A 19,172-nucleotide genomic window follows, 5' to 3' on the forward strand; every position below is an offset into this window, starting at 1 on the left:
CTCTCCACCTTACCAAACATCATATCCTTCTCCAGTGAATGGTTCCTCCTGACAATATGTCCGAAGTATCAGAGACGAAGTTTGGCCATCTTGGCCTCCAAGGAGCACTCTGGCTGCACTTCTTCCAAAACAGATCTATTGGTTCTTTTGGCAGCCCATGGCATCTTCAATACTCTCCTCCAACACCATAACCCCAAAGCATCAATTCTTCTACAGTCTTCCTGATTCACTGTCCAGCTTTTGCATGCATATGAGATTATTGAAAATACCATGGCTTGGGTCAGGCGCACCTTAGTCCTCAAGCTGACATCTTTGCTCTTCAACACTTTCAAAAGGTCTTGTGCAGCAGATTTGCCTAATGCAATATGTTGTTTGATTTCTTTACTGCTGCTTCCATGAGTGTTGATAGTTGATCCAAGAAGAATGAAGTCCTTGACAACTTCAATCTTTTCTCTTTTGATAAGAATGTTGTTTATTGGTCCAATGGTGAGGATTTTTGTTTTCTTTACATTGAGACGTAATCCATACTGAAGACTGTGCTCTTTGATCTTCATCAGTAAACGTTTTAAGTGTGTATATATATGTACACACACATACATATATGTGTATCTATATCTATATATATAGATATCTGCACATATGTATATATACACACACACCCTCTTGGCATGATGCTTAACAACAACTTCATAACACGTAACAACACCATATGTATATATGGAGTCCTGGTGTGGCACACTGGGCTGCTGACCACAAAGTCAGCAGTTCAAACCTACCAGTTGCTCCTTGGAAATCCTATATAGGGTCACTATGAGTCAGAACCAACTCAATGGCACTTAACAACAACAACATATGTATACATAGAGTCCTGATGTGGTGCTGTAGAATAAGCACTGGAGTGCTAACCGCAAGGTCAACTGTTCAAACCACCAGCTGTTCCTTGGAAACCCTATGAAGGGTTGCTATGAAGCTGTACCGACTTGATGGAAATTAACAACAACAATATATATATCCACCACTCGTCTGTCAGTTTGTCATACTGTGGTGGATTGTGTGTTGCTGTGATTTTGGAAGCTATACCATGGGTATTTAAACACCAGCAGGATCACCCATAGTGGACAGGTTTCACTGAGCTTCCAGACAAAGACAGACTAGGAAGAAGGAGAGATGGACTACTTCCGAATATTTAATCTTTGAAAACCTTATGAATAGCAGTAGAACGCTGTCAGCACCTGAATATTGAATAATGAAACATGATGAAGAGCACCCGAATGTTGCCAGATACAGTGTAGGAAGATGAGCCCTCAGGTTGGAAGGCACTCAAAATATGACTGGAGAAGAGCTGCCTTCTCAAGGTGGAGTTGACTGTGTGGACACAAATGGAGTAAAGTCTTCATGACCTTCATTTGCTAATGGGGCACAACTCAAAATGAAGAGAAATAGTTGTTAACATCCATTAACAATCAGAACAAAGAATGTACAAAGTATAAATTTAGGAAAATTGGAAATTGTCAAGAATGAAACAGAACATAAATATCGATATCCTAGGCAGTAGTGGCTGAAATTGACTGGTATTGGCATCTGACAATCACTCACATGGTTTACTATGTTGGGAATGGAATGACAAGTTGAAGAGAAATGGCTACGCATTCATCATCAAAAAGTGTGTATTGACATGTCTTGAAGTACAAGACATGTGTGTGAAGTATGATAGGATAATATCCATATGCCTACAAGGAAGAACAGTTAATAACACTATTATTCAAATTTACATACCAACCACTAAAGCCAGTGATGAAGAAATTTAAGAATTCTACCAACTTCTTCAGTCTGAAATTGATCAAACATGGAATCAAGATGTATTAATAATTACTGGTGATTGGAATGCAAAGGTTGGAAACAGAGGAAGGATCAGTTGTTGGAAAATATAGTCGTGGTGATAGAAACTGTGCTGGAGATCTCATAATAGAATTTCTCAAGACAATTCATTGCAAGTACCTTTTTTAAAACAATATAACAGACGACTGACTATACACATGGACCTCATGAGATGGAATAAGTAGAACTCAAATTGACTATATCAGTGGAAAGAGGTGGTGGAAAACATTCATGTCATCAGCTAAAACAAGGCCAGGGGAAGACTGTGGAAAAGACCATCAATTGCTCATATGCAAGTTCAGGCTGAATAAAATTAAAACAAGTTCATGAGAGTCAAAGTACGACCTTGAACATATCCTACCTGAATTTAGAGATCATTTGAAGAACAGATTTGATGCATTAGACACTGAAGACCTAAGACCAGAAGAGTTGTAGGATGACATCATACAGGAAGCCAGCAAAAGGTCATTAAGAAGACAAGAAAGATACAAAATACCAAAATGGATGTCAGAAGAGACTCTGAAACGTGCTCTCCAGCATAGAGTTGCTAAAGCAAATGAAAGACATGAGGAAGTTAAGAGCTGAATAGAAAATTTAAAAGGGTAATTCAAGAAGATAAAGTCAAATATTATAACGAAACGTATAGAAAATTGGAGTTAGAAAACCAAAAGGTAAGAATATGCTCAGCATTTCTCAAACTGAGGGAACTGAAGAAAAAATTCAAGCCTTGACTTGCGATATTGAAGGATTCTATGGGCAAACTATTGGATAATGCAGAAAGCATCAAAAGAAAATATAAGGGAACATACAGAGTCACTGTGTAAATGTTCAACCATTCAAGAGGTAGCATATGATCAAGAACCAATAATCCTGAAGGAAGAAGGTACATTGACGACATTAGCAAAGAACAAGGCTCTAGGAATTGATGAAATACAAATAGAAATCTTTCAACAGACTGATGCAGCACTGGAGGCACACACTCATATAGCCAAGAAATTTGGAAGACAATGGCCTACTGTCTGGAACAGATCCATATTTGTGCCCATTCCAAAGAGAGGTGACCCAGTGGAATGCAGAAATCATTGGACAGTATCATTAATATTGTATGCAAGTAAACTTTTGCCTACAATAATTCAAAAACAGCTGCAACCATACATTGACAGAGATCTTCCACAGGTTTATGCTGGATTCAGAAGAAGATGTGGAACAAGGGATATCATTGCTGATGACTGATGGTTCTTGATTGAAAGCAGAGAATACCAGAAAGAGGTTTATTGACTACTCAAAGGCTTTTGTTTGTGTGGATCATGACAAGCTAAGGACAACATTGCAGAGAATGAGTATTCTGGAACACTTAATTGTGCTCATGAGGAACCTGCACATAGATCAAGAGGCAGTTGTTCAAAAAGAACAAGGGAACAATGAACGGTTTAAAATTAGGAAAGGTGTGCCCCAGGATTGTATTCTTTCACCATACTTATTCAGTCTGTATGCTAGCAAATAATTAGACAAGCTGGATTATATGAAGAAAAACATGGCATCAGGATTGGAGGAAGATTCATTAACAATCTGTAATATGCAGATGTTACAGCTTTACTTGCTGAAAATGAAGAGGACTTAAAATAGGTACTGATGAAGATCAAAGACCACAGCTTTGGGTGTGGGTTGCACTTCAATGTAAAGAAAACAAAAATCCTCACCACTGGACTAGTAAACAGCATCCATATAAATGGAAAAAAGATTGAAGTTGTCAAAGACTTCATTTTGCTTAAATCAACTATCAACACTCTTGGAAGCAGCTGTCAAGAAATCAAATGACATGTTGCATTAGGCACATCTGCTGCACAAGACTTGTTTAAAGAGTTGAACAGCAAAGATGTCAGTTTGAGGACTAAGGGACGCCTGACCCAAGCCATAGTATTTTCAGTAACCTCATATGCATGCGAAAGTTGGACAGTGAATAAGGAGGACCGTAGAAGAATTGATGCATTTGAGTTATGGTGTTTGAGGAGAATATTAAAAGTACCACAGACTGCCAGAAGAAACCAATCTGTGTTGGAAGAAGTACAACCAGAATGCTCCTTGGAAGCCAGAATGGCTAGACTTTGTCTCTCGTAATTCAGATATGTTATCAGGAGGGACTAGTCTCTAGAGAAGGATATCATGTTTGGTAAAGTAGAGGTCAGAAAAATAGAGGAAAACTGCTGACTAGATATACTGGCACAGTGGCAGCAGCAATGGGTTCAAGTGTGGCAGCGATTGTGAGGCTGACACAGAATGGAGCAGGGTTTCATTATGTTGTACCGAATCAATGGCACCTCACAACAACCACATGCATGTACCTATAAGGGGCTTCAAAAAGTTTCTGAAAAATGAATGGACACACACACATATATAAATTGTTACTAGAGTTGTTAGGTGCCGTTAAGTCAGTTCCAACTGTAGAATAAACATTGCACTACAAAAATCAGTTGGAACTGAAAGTTTGGTGGTTCAAACCCACCAGCTGCTCCTTGGGAACCTAATACAGGGTCGTTATGAATCAACTTACTCGATGGCACTTAACAACAGCAACATCATAGAGTTTTTGAGACTGTAAATCTTTACAGAAGTAGAAAGCCATCTGTCTCCCTCAGAGCAGCTGGTGGATTATATATAAAACATCTGAAAAACTCTAAATTCTAAAATCAATCTATGCTGAGGGGTTTTAGATATGGTGTGGGGACTGACCTTTGTTTGTTTTGTGTTCACTGCTATTTTTGTATATGCGATGCCTCATTGAAGTCTCCCGCAATCCTGTGCATAAAATGAGACTCAGAGTGGGGCTGGAGCACTGATCTGACCCCACATTTCTTGGCCAGTCCACTTGCAGACTGCCTGCACCCTCCTCACCCCATCCCTCAAACATAAATAAAATCAAGTCTCTTTCCAAGTCGTTGATGTCGGGCACGGCTTTCTTGGGGAATGTCAGAATAGGTTTTAAGGCCTAGTTGTGGAGGGAGATGGGGCCACCTGTTCCCACTTCTTATATCAGGATTGTCCCTTCTTGTCCAGGTTGGGGACATGTCAGACTCCGAAGACAAGGCCAAGCTGCCACGACCCCTTCCTGTACAGTGGTCACGTGCTGGGGCCTTGAGAGGAGGATGCAGTCCAGTGACCGCCAGTGACCTTGGAACAGGAACAGTGGACAAGCTCCCATTACACATCTTTCAGACAGCACTTCAGGCCAGGAGCAAAGCCACGCCACACTTCCCCAAAATGCCCACGCTGGTGATTTTGTTTGATTTTTTTATGCAAAACTTTGCATTTGGATACCATTTTTGGATACCTTCAGCAGCCCAAGGAACATCTGCGTGAGGTTGGACTGTTTCTCTGGGTTCTGAAAAAAACCTGAATTCTGAAGGGATCTTTCCCCCCATCCCCTACCCCCAGAACAGCCTTTCTTGAGAGGCTCTTTCCAAGAAGGTAAACTGATCCATTTCCAGTGGTCACATTTGTCCATGTCACCACTGCCAGATTGGGATTTCTCCATGAATCCCTCCTCCTTGAATATCAGTTGATCCTGTCTCTGAGCACACCCACCCTCCCTCCTTTGGAGCATATTGGTCCTTCCCGTGGGCTGTGAGTATTGTCATTGACCTGTTTTGTTGTACGTCTCCTTGGTTTGATTTGAAAGGCGAAAAAGCAATAATTCAGCCAATGTTCTGTGAAACTCAATGTGTATTCATGGTCTGATGTTCAAGGACAGGAGGAGAGATGTGTGAATAGTTTATTTGGAAATATCCAATCACCTCAGGTTGTCTTCTCCCTATCACTTTGAGAACATGGTTTGAATTGTCATCCTTTACTATGTACACTCCTAGCTTCTTTTCATTAGAGGTCTGCTTTCTGCAGGGTGACCTTTGTTCCTTGACCACAAGGGTTCAGACCAGATAGTGGCACCTCTGCCTTTTCAGAGAACCTCTCTCGTTTTTCCAAGTCTGTGACACTACATGGGCCGCTGACAAAGCCAGACCACTCCACATGAGCCTCAGAGCAGACGCATGTGCAAGAGGTGTCTTTGCTTGTAGAATGCCACCTTGCTGTTTTCCCTCCTCCAACTTCACCCAATCTGGTGCTTCTTTTGGTCCAATGTCAGGTGGAAAGGATCTTGCTGAAAGCTCCTCTCAAGAGAGGAGCCCCTCCCCTCATGCCCCCAGCAATGCTGGTACTACATGGCGAAGGGTCCGGCTTGCCTTGCCCTTCTCTCCTTGCTAGCTCTAAGCTCATCCCCAGGAAGGTACAGGCTGCGGGGCACTCTCCTCTGCCCTTCTCCTCAGATACATTCAACAGCAGCCTGCTCCCCCTCTTAGGTCCGAGACTCCAGCAGACCCCAAAGCCTGCCCCCCTACCATGCCTGTAGTTGCCATAAATTCGGTGCCAATCTTGCCTGGGAGATCCCCATGGGGGAGAAAGATTCCTGCACACTTCAGAGGACAGCCTGTGTCTGCGAAGGGGCCTTGGGCCTGGGTTTCCTGGGGTACAGGCACAGCACTAGCTGCCTGTGGATGCGGGGAAAAGGTCTTTTTTGGTCAATTCCATTATTTAGAGATGTCTGTTTTTTTCTCCACTGCCATCTTTCCAAGCCTCCCTATGTCTCCCTATCGCATCTTCCTCTCTTTTTTTCCTTGTAGGGTGGGGTGAAGACAAGCACCTGTGCCCCGGCCACTGAATGTGGTTCAGCACCGCGGACAGCGGCTGCAGGGCCCTACCCACCCTGCATCCTGTTGGCTGCACATTGCCCACAGATGGAAGTCGTTGAAGCCAGTCTCCGGCTCAGCCTTTGGCAGCTTGAAGCCTCGAGCCAATTTTGAAGCCTAGTAGATCAGCTAGGAAGTTGACTTGATTTATTTGTAAAGTTCCAGTTCATGGTTTTATAAAAGTTTTAAGGGGTAGTGTGTTTCAAGCACAGGTGTCTTGTCTTGGCTGCTGTCTTTCTTTCCTTCAGATGGGAAGGGATCTTTAGTGTTATCTCTCTTGCTCTGTGTAGCAAATTCATCCACATTCACCATGCAGACTCGTACTTCTTAAGGTCTGATGTTGATGAATTCATGTCTTCACCCATATGTACCTGATGGAAAAGGAAAAAAGAGCAAAACACTTGAAAATGAGATTGGCTTGGAGACCCTTTGCCTACTTTTTTGATTTGAAACAGAATTCATTAAATTCCTTGGTGATTTGAAATTGACCAGGGCAAGCCCTGAGGGTCCTCTTCAATTGTGGTTCTTTTTATTATTATTATTATTTTTTAGCAACTTTGTCTCATGCAGAACCTCAGAGCAGACAAGTCATGGTGGGTCAGGAGTGACCCTCTTAATTCAGGTTCCCTGTGACCTCTGGCTCGTAGTGATAATTCATGGAGTGCAGCTGGGAGTGTCCATGCCTGGGAGTTTTTGCATATGACGTTATTTATTTCCCCTCTTTCTAAACCAGGTGAGCTTTTGGGGTTAGACAAAAAGTGGTACACGGATTTCGTGTCTATGTCTGGAGTCCCATTTGGAAACCAATCTCCTTGGAAACTAAGTGAATATGCCTTAATCATTTTTGTGCAATCAACTCACCTGGGCCTACCCCAACCTCCCCTCCCCTGAATGCAGATTCCTGGATATGTACAATTCTCTCTCTCTATTCTCTTTGCACATCAGCGTTTTGACAGCTGGTCTTTTGATAAGTCAGTATCATTTCTCTCTCCAGTAAGTCCCCTCCTTCACGGTCCCTTGCATAATGAAACAGAGGCTGTTGGCCTGTGAAATTCCAGGGCACAACCTCAAAACAAAACCAAAACAGTGTTGTAGGTTATTGCTCGTTGCTGCCAGCAAAATTCTGGTGAACACAAAACCTCATGGTGTTTGGGATGTTGGGGGTTTCAGGTAATGCTGACTTGCTATTTCAGGTTGTCTTGGATTCAGGAAAGGGATAATTGGGTGGAAATGTTTTCTGGGGCGGGGATGGGGGAAAAAACTGAGTCATATGTTTTCAGAAAGACATGTTTTCCTTGGTGCATCCTGGGGAGCAAGACTGGAGTCAGGCAAGAATAGAAAGGAACATAAGGCCCCGACTATTACAAACCAAGCAAAGAATTTGGGATGACCAACTATGTGATTTTTCCTAAAGGAACCCTCAGCTGCTCACATCCAGAGCTGACAGATGCCTTGTGAGTTCACACTGTAAAATTGTTCATCCGAATGCCCCAGATTGGCACATTCTCAAAGCTCAAAACCTGCAAGTATTCCATCAGAGTGCCTCCAAAACAGCTGCTTTCTTAAAGGTGGGTTAGGCCTTCAGGGAAGACCCAAGAGAGAATATGACTTCCTGGGGGGAGGAGACTCTCAAGCTGGCCTCACCCTCACCCTCTGCTGCGTGTCCCTCTCTGTCCCTGCGGCCCCACCCCCATGACCCTGTCCAGTCGCATAGAAGCCAGGTTACCTTTGTGCAAATCAGCATTTCTGGGTAAACGTTAGTAGAGGTAGGGAGGCAGGAGAAAGGCTCTACCCAGGATGCCATGGGACTTTTGTTTCCCTGCCTTAACACATGGTGGGGGCTGGGAGAGGTGTGCACATTCAGAGGTGATAGAAGGTGGTCTACATCCATGCAGTAGCCTGCCATGGCTTAGACATCTAAATGGGGTGAGGGAATAGTTCCCCAGTAGGTAGAGCTTTTCTCTTGTCCCCCTAGTTCTACTGAAGTTTGAAAGGCTGAGCAGCTGCTGGGAGTTGCCCCACTAGAACTCAGTGCAGGCCAAGGCTGTGGCTGCATAGAACCATCTAGAAGGCAAACTGGCTTGAGTATGTGGCGTTATAGCCAGCCCATGTCTGAAAGTGCCCCCATCACCCTGCTTAAGGGTCCCACTCCCTCACCTCTTCTCCCATGCAGGCGTTGGGGCGGGGCGAGAGGGAGCAGAGATCCAAGCTTTCAGCCTTTATCCCTTAACTTCCCAGCACCCCCTTCTTAACCAGCTACCTTTGCACCTGCACCTTAACATCTGAGATGCAGACTGGCACTGCTGTTGGCGAATAATGCCATTGGCGAAAGACTTTGAGCTCCTAAATGATTTCCTTCCACACTGCCTTAGAGAATCTGTAAATCGAGGCTCAGCAAAAGGAATCTATCATGTTAGGGATGGTATTTAGTCCTAAATATCAGTGTCCCTACAAGTCCTCTACTTCCCAGAAGATTATGGGCCTTGGAATGCTCTGTAAGATTGTTGGGGGGTGGGGTCGGGGTGGGATACATAGATAAATAGCTGTGGTATAACTTGTCCTGACCATTCTTCTGGGTTCCTTCCTCAGTCATGATAAGAAAGGAACTTGAGTTCTATGGGTTAGGAAAACTTAACCTCTTGCCTGCTGGTGTTCTTGCAATTGCCTTATGAATTCACAAGCTCTAGGAGTGGTGGGAGGAGGGGGAATTTATTCAAGCCCAGGAAGCATCCTTAATCATATGAGTGGTCATTCATTTATGAAAACCTATATTTTTAATGTTAAAAAAAGCACTAGGGCTTCCTGGGCCTCACAGAGTGTATTGTATGTCGACAAGTACTTTTATATTTTCTAACTGTAAAGAGGTTTCATATACACAGGAGTGCAGTTGGACAGCTAGTTGGCTGCATTCGAACAGGTTGACCTTTGCATGTTCAAAGATGATATTGCATTCAGACTATGAAAAGAACAAATAAAGCTTTAATGCAAGCTGCATTGGAGAACACGGTGTGTTGGTGTGTGCGACTGTTTCTCATGTCTATAGGCCCCTGCCCCACAACCCTGTCACTGGCCTTGTGGCTCTCTTGTCTGGCCAAACTGTGGGCTGGGAAGAGGGAAGGAAGCTGGATTTCTGGGAGCAGATACCTAGCAATCCCAGATCATGGGAAAAAGGCAGGGATTTGATCCCTGTTTTCTCACTTCTCAGCTGTGTCTTTTGAATATAAAATAGGGGTGATAATATGGCTAGGGGCTCAGCAGCTAACTGGAAGGCTGGCAGTTCTAGGCAATTCTGGGTAGAAGCATCTCAGAAGAAAGACCAGGCAATCTACTTTATAAAAACCAGCTTTTGGAAACCCTCTAACACACATGGATCAACTTGAATCAACTGACTTGATGACAACTTAAGGCATTTTCCATTGGTACAAGTTGCAGGGATGCTGTTGGCATCTGGTGTGTTGAAGAGAGGGATGCTGCTAACTGTCCTACATTAGACACACTGTCTGGATAAGGAAGACTTGCCCAGCTTCAAATGCCCCTCAATGGCCGGTGCAGATGCTCAGCGCGGATTGCATGGGAGGGACTGACTTCTGATTCCCTCTCCCTACCTCTGTCTTTCTCCTGTAACCCCAGCAGGTGGCGCATTCATACCAGGTAAAAGGGGTCGAAGCCAACTGCTCTCTGAACTTCAACAGCGTGTAAGGTGCCCTGGTGGTGTGCTGGTCACGTACTTGGCTGCTAACCTAGAAAGCTGTTCTACCCTGTCATATAGGGTCAGGGCAGTGGGGTTTTGTAGTTGTTTTTTCTGTTTCTTGGTGGTGGTGGGTGGAGACGGTTATGAAGACACACTAAAGCTTCATTGTGTGGATGTCCATTGATGGATGGGACATCCAATGGGTGGATTTTCACCCAATTTGGAGGGTATATTTGGGGTGACCGCTAACAACAATGTCAGCCATTGGCACCTGGGACATTCACTTGGAGGAGTTCTAGGGTTCCTCCTATAAGATCTGGAGTCTTTTCCAAGGGTGTCATGCACCCTGGCAGGAAGATGGCTGCATCAATAAGCCAAAAGATTGGAGTTGAAGTCCTCTGGACATCCTTGCCCCGTGAAGCCCTCTCATCCGAGGTCCCAGAGGTCCCTCTGCCCTGGAAGTCATCAGAGGCTGTGGCTTTGGAGACAGAGCCACGGGCCTTACTGTTAGGATGACATGGCCCGAATGGAATTGGGTGGACAGGGCGATGTCTCAGCAGGTGGGGTGTGCTGAGCTGTCAGAAAGTTCCCATAAATAGGGCCATCCTTGTGAGTCAGGCCACATCTGGAGAAGGTTCTGGGCCCTCCACTGTCCTGCCCATGGAGGGATGGAAGCAGGGAGGCAAGAGCTGCCCAAGTGGTCCCAGGCTTTGGTGGTTTTCATCCATAGGGGAAGCATAGCTAGTCCTGCAGAAGCCTGGGGTCCACTTGGGAATGAGCTGAGCAAGATGGAGGTGGGGGTCTGGGAGCTGTGGCTGCACGTCACAGGGTGGTGGCAGGGTCTGAGCCATCAGACATGAGTGGGAGGCAGACACTTGAGAGACTGGGCAGTCTGAGAAAGGGCAGTAGCCCCACCAAAGCCCTCGTGCCTACTGAGGCTCTACAAACCTGTGGAGCATTGCTGGGCCTGTGGGCAGAGTAGGTGGACTCTGGGCTGTGTAGCCAGTGTGGGGGCACCCAGTGAGTGTGTGAATGTAAACAGTGTGTGCTGTGCACCACTGTGGGTGTCTGAAATCAGCAGGTGTAGCACAGAGGGAGACAGACTGTCCTGTCCTGCGTGACTGGGGGTGGGATGTGACGACAATGACCATGGGAGCCCACTGAGTGTATGAGTATATGTTCATGTGTGTGTGAATGCCTATGTATATGTGGGTATGTATGTCAGTGAGACTGCAAGTGTGTCTGTGTATGTATATGCACATAAGTGATTGGGCACATGTGACTGTATGTGTCTGTGTGTCTGTGCATATGTGTGAGTGTGCTCAGTGGATATTTGTTGAGTGACCTAATGTAGGTCTCAGGGTGTCCTGGACTCAGCAGCTTGTCCTCAGCTCGGATCCCCTTGACACACTGTTTCTTTCGGGAGTTCCTGGAGAGATGGCAGAGTTGCATGCAGTACTGGAAGAGCACAAGAGCCATGGCGGCCTTGGTGGCAGTTATAAAGTACTGTCCAATGATGAGTCCAGAGGCTCTGAGCTCATGGCCACCTCCTGGGACTCATGCCAGGTGTGGCCAGAACAGTAGATCAGAAAATTCCTCCAGCTGCAACCCCTCATTCCCATTTCTCAGCTTACTTCCCTGCCTCTCTCTTCTCTGCCCATGTCTGAAAGCTGGAGGTACTCCCCTGCACCCCATCTGTCTTCACAGCACAGAAGCCCTACAGTGTGCCAGGACACATGGCTTCTAGTTCCGATTGCTTCCTGACCACGGCCCACCTTCATGGCCTTTTTGGCACCTCAGTAGACCCATCTTTAAAATGGGAATGGTGTCCACTCCTTAGAAATCAGAGTTGACATATGAGAACCAACAAATGTGCTGAATACAGCCAACACACAAAGGAAGGGGCTTGAGAGAGCACAGGAAAATTTTGATTTGTGGATTCTGCCCTGGATGATGCAAAGGGATTAATATTCACTGCTACTAACTCAAAGGTTGGAGGTTTGATTCCACTCAAAGGTACCTCAGAAGAAAGGTCTGGCAATCAATTGCTGAAAAGTCAGCCATGGAAAACCCTGTAGAGCATAGTTCTACTCATAGCACATGGAGTTGACATGAGTTTGTTTTCTCTTTCTAAACCATCCCTAGGGGGCCTTAATCTTGGTTGGGGTCCAAGGCTAGAATGACCAAGGGGATGAATAGGGAAGAGGTCATTCTCAGGATGTCCTGGAGTGTTGGCTGAGAGTGGAGGAGCCAGGCAGGAGGCCGAGAGGCAGAGGAGCAAAGGGGCTCTTGCAATAGTACCTGGTTGGCCCAGTGACCTCCGAGGGCCTTGCAGCTCTGAAATGCCAGGATTTGACAAGTTCTGGGAGCAGCTGTCACCCTTTCCTGCTCACTTTGCCTTCTGTGGGCTGTTCCTCATCCAAACCAGTGAAGGAGAGAAAAGAGCCAGTGATTTAAGTGTGGATCCAGGGATCTGCCAATCTTTCTGTGCAGCCCCTGGTAAGTTCCTTCTCCTCTCTGAGCCTCATTCATCCCTTCTGTAAAATGACAAGATCTGGCTTCTATAGAGACCTTCTGCAAGGACAGTTGTGTTTCCAGGCAGGTGAGGGACCTTTACAAAGTCCCTTACTCCCTTAGCATGGTGTTTGTTTTTCCTACATGGAATTTTTAAGTAGAGATGGCTAACATTAAGGAAAATGGGGATTTCAGACTTTGGGGGGGAAAGTTCAGATCTGGATCCATGTTCTCTCATGGATTTGATTACCCTAGTTTTCTCGTGCATCAGTTCATTCTATTAGGTTTCCTGACTGGCTCACCACAGTTAACTTGGTTGAATTGAGATTCTTGGATGCATTTCCCGTTGAAGACACTAGGGAGCAGTGTAGACAAACAGCGGCACTAACTGCAGCTCGTCCAAAGTAGAGCGGATGGAGCAGCTAGTACTGCCAAGGGTGGAGCGTGCAGCTTGGGGCCTGGCCCGTGGGCTGGGGAGATGCTCGGGACTTGAGCTGGCGAACTTTCTAGGCAAGCGGTGAGAGCTCTCGGCCGATTGATTGCCCCAACCTAATGGACAGCCTGTTGGAGAAGGTGGGCTCATCCACATGGAGTCAGGCTTGTGAGTACCTGAACTCCCACCCTCCTCCTCATACCCCGTTGGAGTCCTAAATCTACTGTGGGGTCTTGGGCAACTCCCTTCCTCTCTCAGGCCTCAGTTTCCCTATCTGTAAAATGAGACAGTTGAAAGTGATTCCCTAAGAATCTTTGGAGTTTTGGATTTCCATGCTAAATAGCAGGGTTCTGCAAAAAGAGACCAAAGGTAGTGTACCTGGCAGCTAGTTCAGAGCTTAGCAAGTGGGATTTGGTTGTTATCATTGTAATCATAACTGTAGCAGTTAATATTTACTATATGAACATTTTACATACCATTATTATTATTCCCATTTCACAGATGAGGAAACCGAGGCCAGGCCAGTTGAGCTCTGAATTCTTAGGTGATCTTGGGCAAGTTGTTTGACCTTCTCGGCCTTTGTTTTCTCATCTGTCAAATAGGGTTAATAATAGTTGCTAGCTCAGAGAATGTGTTTGTAAAAATGTTTGGAAGGATGCATATAAATAAGTAAATAAGTAGTAGTAAAAATATAATAATGTTGTTGTTGTTAGGTGCCATTGAGTCAGTTCCGACTCATAGAGACTCCATGCACAACGGAACAAAATGCTGCTTGTTCCTGTACCATCCTCACAATTGTTACGTGTGAGCCCATAATTGCAGCCACTGTGTCAGTCCATCTCCTTGATGGTCTTTCTCTTTTTCGCTGACCTTCTAGTTTACCAAGCATGACATCCTTCTCTAGGAACTGGTACCTTCTGGTAATATGCTCAAGTACTTGAGACGAGGTCTCACCATCCTCACTGCCAAGGAGCTTTTTGGTCTGTATTTCCTCTAAGACAGATTTGTTTGTTCTTCTGACAATATAGTCAGTATTCTTCACCAACACCATAACTCAAAGGGACCAATTCTTCTGCAGTCTTCCTTATTCAGTGTCTGGCTTTGGCATACAGATGAAGCAATTGAAATGACTTGGTTAGGCCATTATTATTACTAACACGAATAAGTAAAGTCTGCAGTATACTTACTGTGTGCCAGGCATTCTGCTGTGGACTTTGCTGGGTGTCCCACTCAGAAGCCAGACGTACAATAGAATTTTGATACTATTTCCCAGGATGCTTTCTGGCTGAGAGTCTCAGACAATTCCCAGGGTGCCACAGTGGCTCCTCTATTAATAGGTCCAGGAGTCAGCCATAGGGTTAGGTCCTTCCCACACTAGACTTGTATTTTCCCTCAGCTGCAGCAGCAGGCACCTTGGTCTCTTTCCTCCCTTAGGTGGCTGGGATTTGAATGCAGGGACTTCCATGTGGAGCAGTTTGTCCTGGAGAAGGGGGGTTACCCTCATTAGGACACCTGGTCCAATAGCCACCACAGTGACAGCTTCCTGTCCCTCTGGCCTCTTCTTGTTGTAAGTACGGTTCCTGCTCACCTCTGGAGGCTCCTAGAGGCAGTGCATGGTGGGAGCTGCTCAGGCAAGCTCAGGCAAACAGACTCGGCTGGGCCTGTGTGAACCAAACCTGAGGAGGACTCTCGGTCTTTCTTACCCAAAGGATTGCTTTAGGAGAAGAAAAAGTTGTTACTAATGAATATAGGCCTGGGGGTCAGGGCCCCTGGCGTTCACATCATGAATTAGGTCCCAGGATGTGATGCTTCCCTTTGTAATAGACTGAAATCACAGTCACCTAGCCAGTGACATCAGCATTGCAGTAAACAAATAAACAAACAACAAAGCAGCCCAGAAATAACTTCAGAAACTGATTAAAAAGGAACTACAAAATAGTGTAAGTTCGTCACTTGTGTTTCTCAAACACAATCCACAAGGACCTTTAAAATACCTCTCTTCACCTGGGGACTCTTAGGCCCAGAGTCAGTGACATAGCCACAGAGGACTAGAGTGGAGAGTGAAGCATCCAGCTGATAAGAAGAGAGGGCATATGCACAAGAACACCCACACTTGCAGATAATGCCCACTTGACCTGGTTTCAGTGACTGGGATGATCAGAGCTCAACTAAAAGAAGAATTTTAGAAGAGGAAAAAAAGTGTAATCTGATACAATTTGATGAACTTGACCTACACCTGTGGATGCAGTAGCTCAAAAGAGGGAACAAATCTTTACAGCAAGGATCATTCCCACCCCCTCCATACACAGAGTAGACAGCGATGGGCAACTTGGACATTGGCTACCCAAAATAGGGGACTTCAAAGGCAAGAAGTGACTGGCTTACAAGCTTTCAAGAGGGAACCTAGATTCAGAGGGTGTGAAGGAAGGTAGGATCTCCACTGAGTAGTATCCAATCTGTCTAGGCAGGGCTGATGAAATGAAATGTGGATGGGTCTCTTGTGATACAATAGTGAATAATTGTTATCAGAACTGCTTGTGAGGGTTGGAAATGTAAAGGTAGATGTTTTGTAGCAAGGAGGGGAGTGATTAACTTTTCAGTCTAGTACCGGAGGTCCCTGGGACCATCAAGGGAGAAGAGCGGAGAGCGGGACCCTACCCAGAGAAGCAGTGATGCCTGAGATGGAGGCAGAGACGATGAGGTAGAGAGATGGAGCCGCTGGGGATTTTAGACCCAGAGAGGGAGAGGGGCTGTGTGCTGACGACCGGGGGGCAGGTTTGCAGTGTATACCCTTTGGTTGGTTGATAATGCATGGAGGGGATTGTAACCATGGCAGTGAAACCATATATGATAGGATGAATGTAAAACTAATGCTCTCCCATGTAAACTATCACATAATTCACAATAAAACATTTTTTAAAAAACAAACCTCTCTTCTCCCCATCTGGAGTCCTGGCGTGGCGCTGTGGGTTGATGTGCTGGACTGCGAAGCCAGTTTGAATCACAAGGTCTGCGGGTCAAGCTCGCCAACTGCTCCTCAGAAACCCTACACAGGATCATTATGGATTGGAACCGGCTCAACGGCACTGAACAGCAACTCCACCACTTGGTTCACTTACACACACTTTCTCCTCCACAAGGAATCCAGGTGGTGCTATGGGTTAGGCATTAGGCTAACCACAGGATCACTGGTTCAAACCCATCAGATGCTCCTTGGGAGAAATGCGGCTGTCTGTTTCTGTAAAGACTGTCAGTCTTAGCTACCCTAAGGAGCAACCCTGTCAGCTTGCTAGGAGTTGGAATCAGCTCCACGGCAGTGGGTCTCCTCCTCACAGCACAAAAACTGACCTCTTCTGAAAGGACAAGGAAAGGGGACAGCTGGGCAGATGAAATCAGAACCCACTTTAGTAAAGAGAGAACACTTACATAGTAACAATCTTGGTTCTCTTCTTCCCTCTCTGAGCCTCAATTTCCCTGTCTATAAAGTGGGAATGGACACGATTTGAAAGACCTCCTCTTGCTTCATCTGTGATTGTAGACTTCTCTAATTCTTCACTCTAATTCTCGTAGGTGGTCTGTGTGTGTGTGATTCTGGAGCCTCTGGGAGCAGCTAGTTCACCCCACAATCTTGACCCCAGGATGATCTGGACTACAAGTTGCACCTCTTAGAAAGCTCAGCTTTCAGTGGCTGCAAGATGGAGACAGTGGAAGATGACATGCCCAGCCTCTAGGCTCACGACTTCTAGGACCAATCAAGCCATTAGTGGGATGTAAGGACCCCATTCTTGACCCTTCCTCTGGCCACACCTCTGGATCTTAACAGAATCACTGAGGTTTCTCACATGGTTGACATTTCCTGCTCCTTCAAACCTGGAAGGACCTTCACAAGGCTGCCCCATGATCCTAGATCCCCCATGATGGGACTGTCCAATTGCTTGCACTCCTGAACCATTGGGATTTCCACACAGCTTTGACTCATAGAGAGCTTTATCCTTTTGTTTTTGATCAAATGAATGTTTTTTTTTACCTCTGCTTGTCTGAGTCTTCACTCCTTTTCTGAACACACCCAGTCCAATTGTTTCTTGACATTTTTTTGTTTTTTGACTCTATCCTGGTCCTTCTTACCAGGGGTTCTAAAATGTACGCCTTTCTCTAGATGTGGTCCAAGTAGTACATCACCTCCCTCCTAGGCTTAATGCCACTGTTAATATGACTTGAGGATTATCTTCCCTTTGTGATTGTATTTCACTATGCTCTGGTGAAATAATGGGTTACATTTGGACTGTTAACTACAACATCAGCAATATGAATCTATCAGTCATTCCTCGGGAGAAAGATAAGAAAGATTTACAGCTTCAGAAATCCTATGGAGAAGATCTATTTTGTCCTGTAGGGTCAACCATGAGCCAGAATTGACTTGGTGACCAAGGGGGTCTCTTTTTTCAGTATGTTTGACTTGTGGACTTGTGTTCTGGAGCTAGGCTTTGAGAGATGCCACTTCTTGAAAAGAATCCATTGATCCATTTTTACTAAGCATCTACCATGTATAAGCTACGGGAACACAGTGGGGTGGGGATTAATAATCACACAGCCTCTCTACCCTAAGAATTTCCCAGGTTGATAGGGAGATAGACAAGGAAGCAGGTCTTCACTTTTCATTGTGTACAGGAAACTCCAGAGGAAGTGCTTGACCCAGCCTAGGGGAGTTGGGAAGGCTTCCTGGAGGAGGATATATTTGAACTAAGATGGAAAATATGGGAGTGAGAGAGGGAATAGTGTTCCAGGCAGAAGGAACAGCACATGCAAAGACTCAGAGACACAGCAGTTTCAAGGAAAACAATGAAAGGTCGAAGTTGAGGGCTTGAGCAGTGGTAGGAGATGGAGCCTTTGGGAAGGATCTTGTGAGCATTATTAGGAGTTTAAATTCATTCTGAGGGTACTGGGGAGCCAAGGAGGACTTCAGACAGGGCTAGGGCATGGTTAAATGCTGGATTTTAAAAGCTAGGTCTGGCTGAAGATGGGGAGGCTTTTCCTTTCCTAACCCTGGCCCCCCGCTGCAGGTGGGTCAGCTACCAGTTCCCTGATTACCGTGGTCGCCAGTATGTGTTCCAGCGGGGAGATTACCAGCACTGGAAAGAGCGGGCTGCCAACCAGCCACAGCTGCAGTCTGTATGCCGCATCCACCGCCAGAAGTGGCACAAGCAAGGCTGCTTCCTTAGTAGCGGAAGGATGCCCAGGTCCCAGCAGCCTCACCCCACCCCTAAGGGACAACACAGGCAACAAGAGGAACCTGCAGGGTAGAGCAAGGGTCTGCCTTTCCATCCTTTCCTGAATCTGCTCAATAAAATCTGGGGTCAGTCTCCCTACCTGAAAGATCCTCTGTGTCACTTTACTTCCTTACAAGGAGAGGCAAACTGAAGGGGCTGCAACTTGGAGATACTAAGACTCTTAAAAAGGGCTCAGAGCTAGACTCATACCCAAGACTCAAGTCCTTTCAGATAGAAAACCACACATGTCTCCTGCCCTAATTGTGCCCACCTGAATGTGTGTCCATCCATCCATCCATTTTATTTATCCATTAAACCATTCATTTATCCATCCATCTGTCTATCCACCTATCCATCCATTTATCCATCTGTTATTAATCTATCTATTCATCCATTAATCTATCTATCCACCCATCCATTCATTTATCCATCCATACATGCATACATTATCTATTCATCTATCCATTAATCCATCCATCCATTAATCTATCTATCCATCCATCCATTAGTTTATCCATCCATTCATCCATCTATACATCCATTGATCTATACATACATCCATTATCTGTCCATCCATCCATCCACATGTATAGATACCCTATACATTGATCCTTCTTTTCTTCTTTCATTCCTTCTTTCCTTCCATTCAG

General features: G+C 45.4%; 1 protein-coding gene across 1 annotated transcript; it reads left to right on the forward strand.

The window, feature by feature from the left end:
- The first annotated feature begins 11,745 nt into the window (after positions 1 to 11,745).
- On the forward strand, positions 11,746 to 18,556 carry CRYBB3 (crystallin, beta B3). The gene is given in 8 exon segments (XM_006869293.1): positions 11,746 to 11,821; positions 13,312 to 13,355; positions 13,357 to 13,395; positions 14,160 to 14,239; positions 14,690 to 14,822; positions 16,894 to 17,006; positions 17,008 to 17,025; positions 18,316 to 18,556. Coding segments are annotated over 8 exon segments (744 nt in total).
- Positions 18,557 to 19,172: the final 616 nt, after the last annotated feature.

Source organism: Chrysochloris asiatica, unplaced genomic scaffold, assembly GCF_000296735.1.
Source record: "Chrysochloris asiatica unplaced genomic scaffold, ChrAsi1.0 scaffold00128, whole genome shotgun sequence".
NCBI lineage: Eukaryota > Metazoa > Chordata > Mammalia > Afrosoricida > Chrysochloridae > Chrysochloris > Chrysochloris asiatica.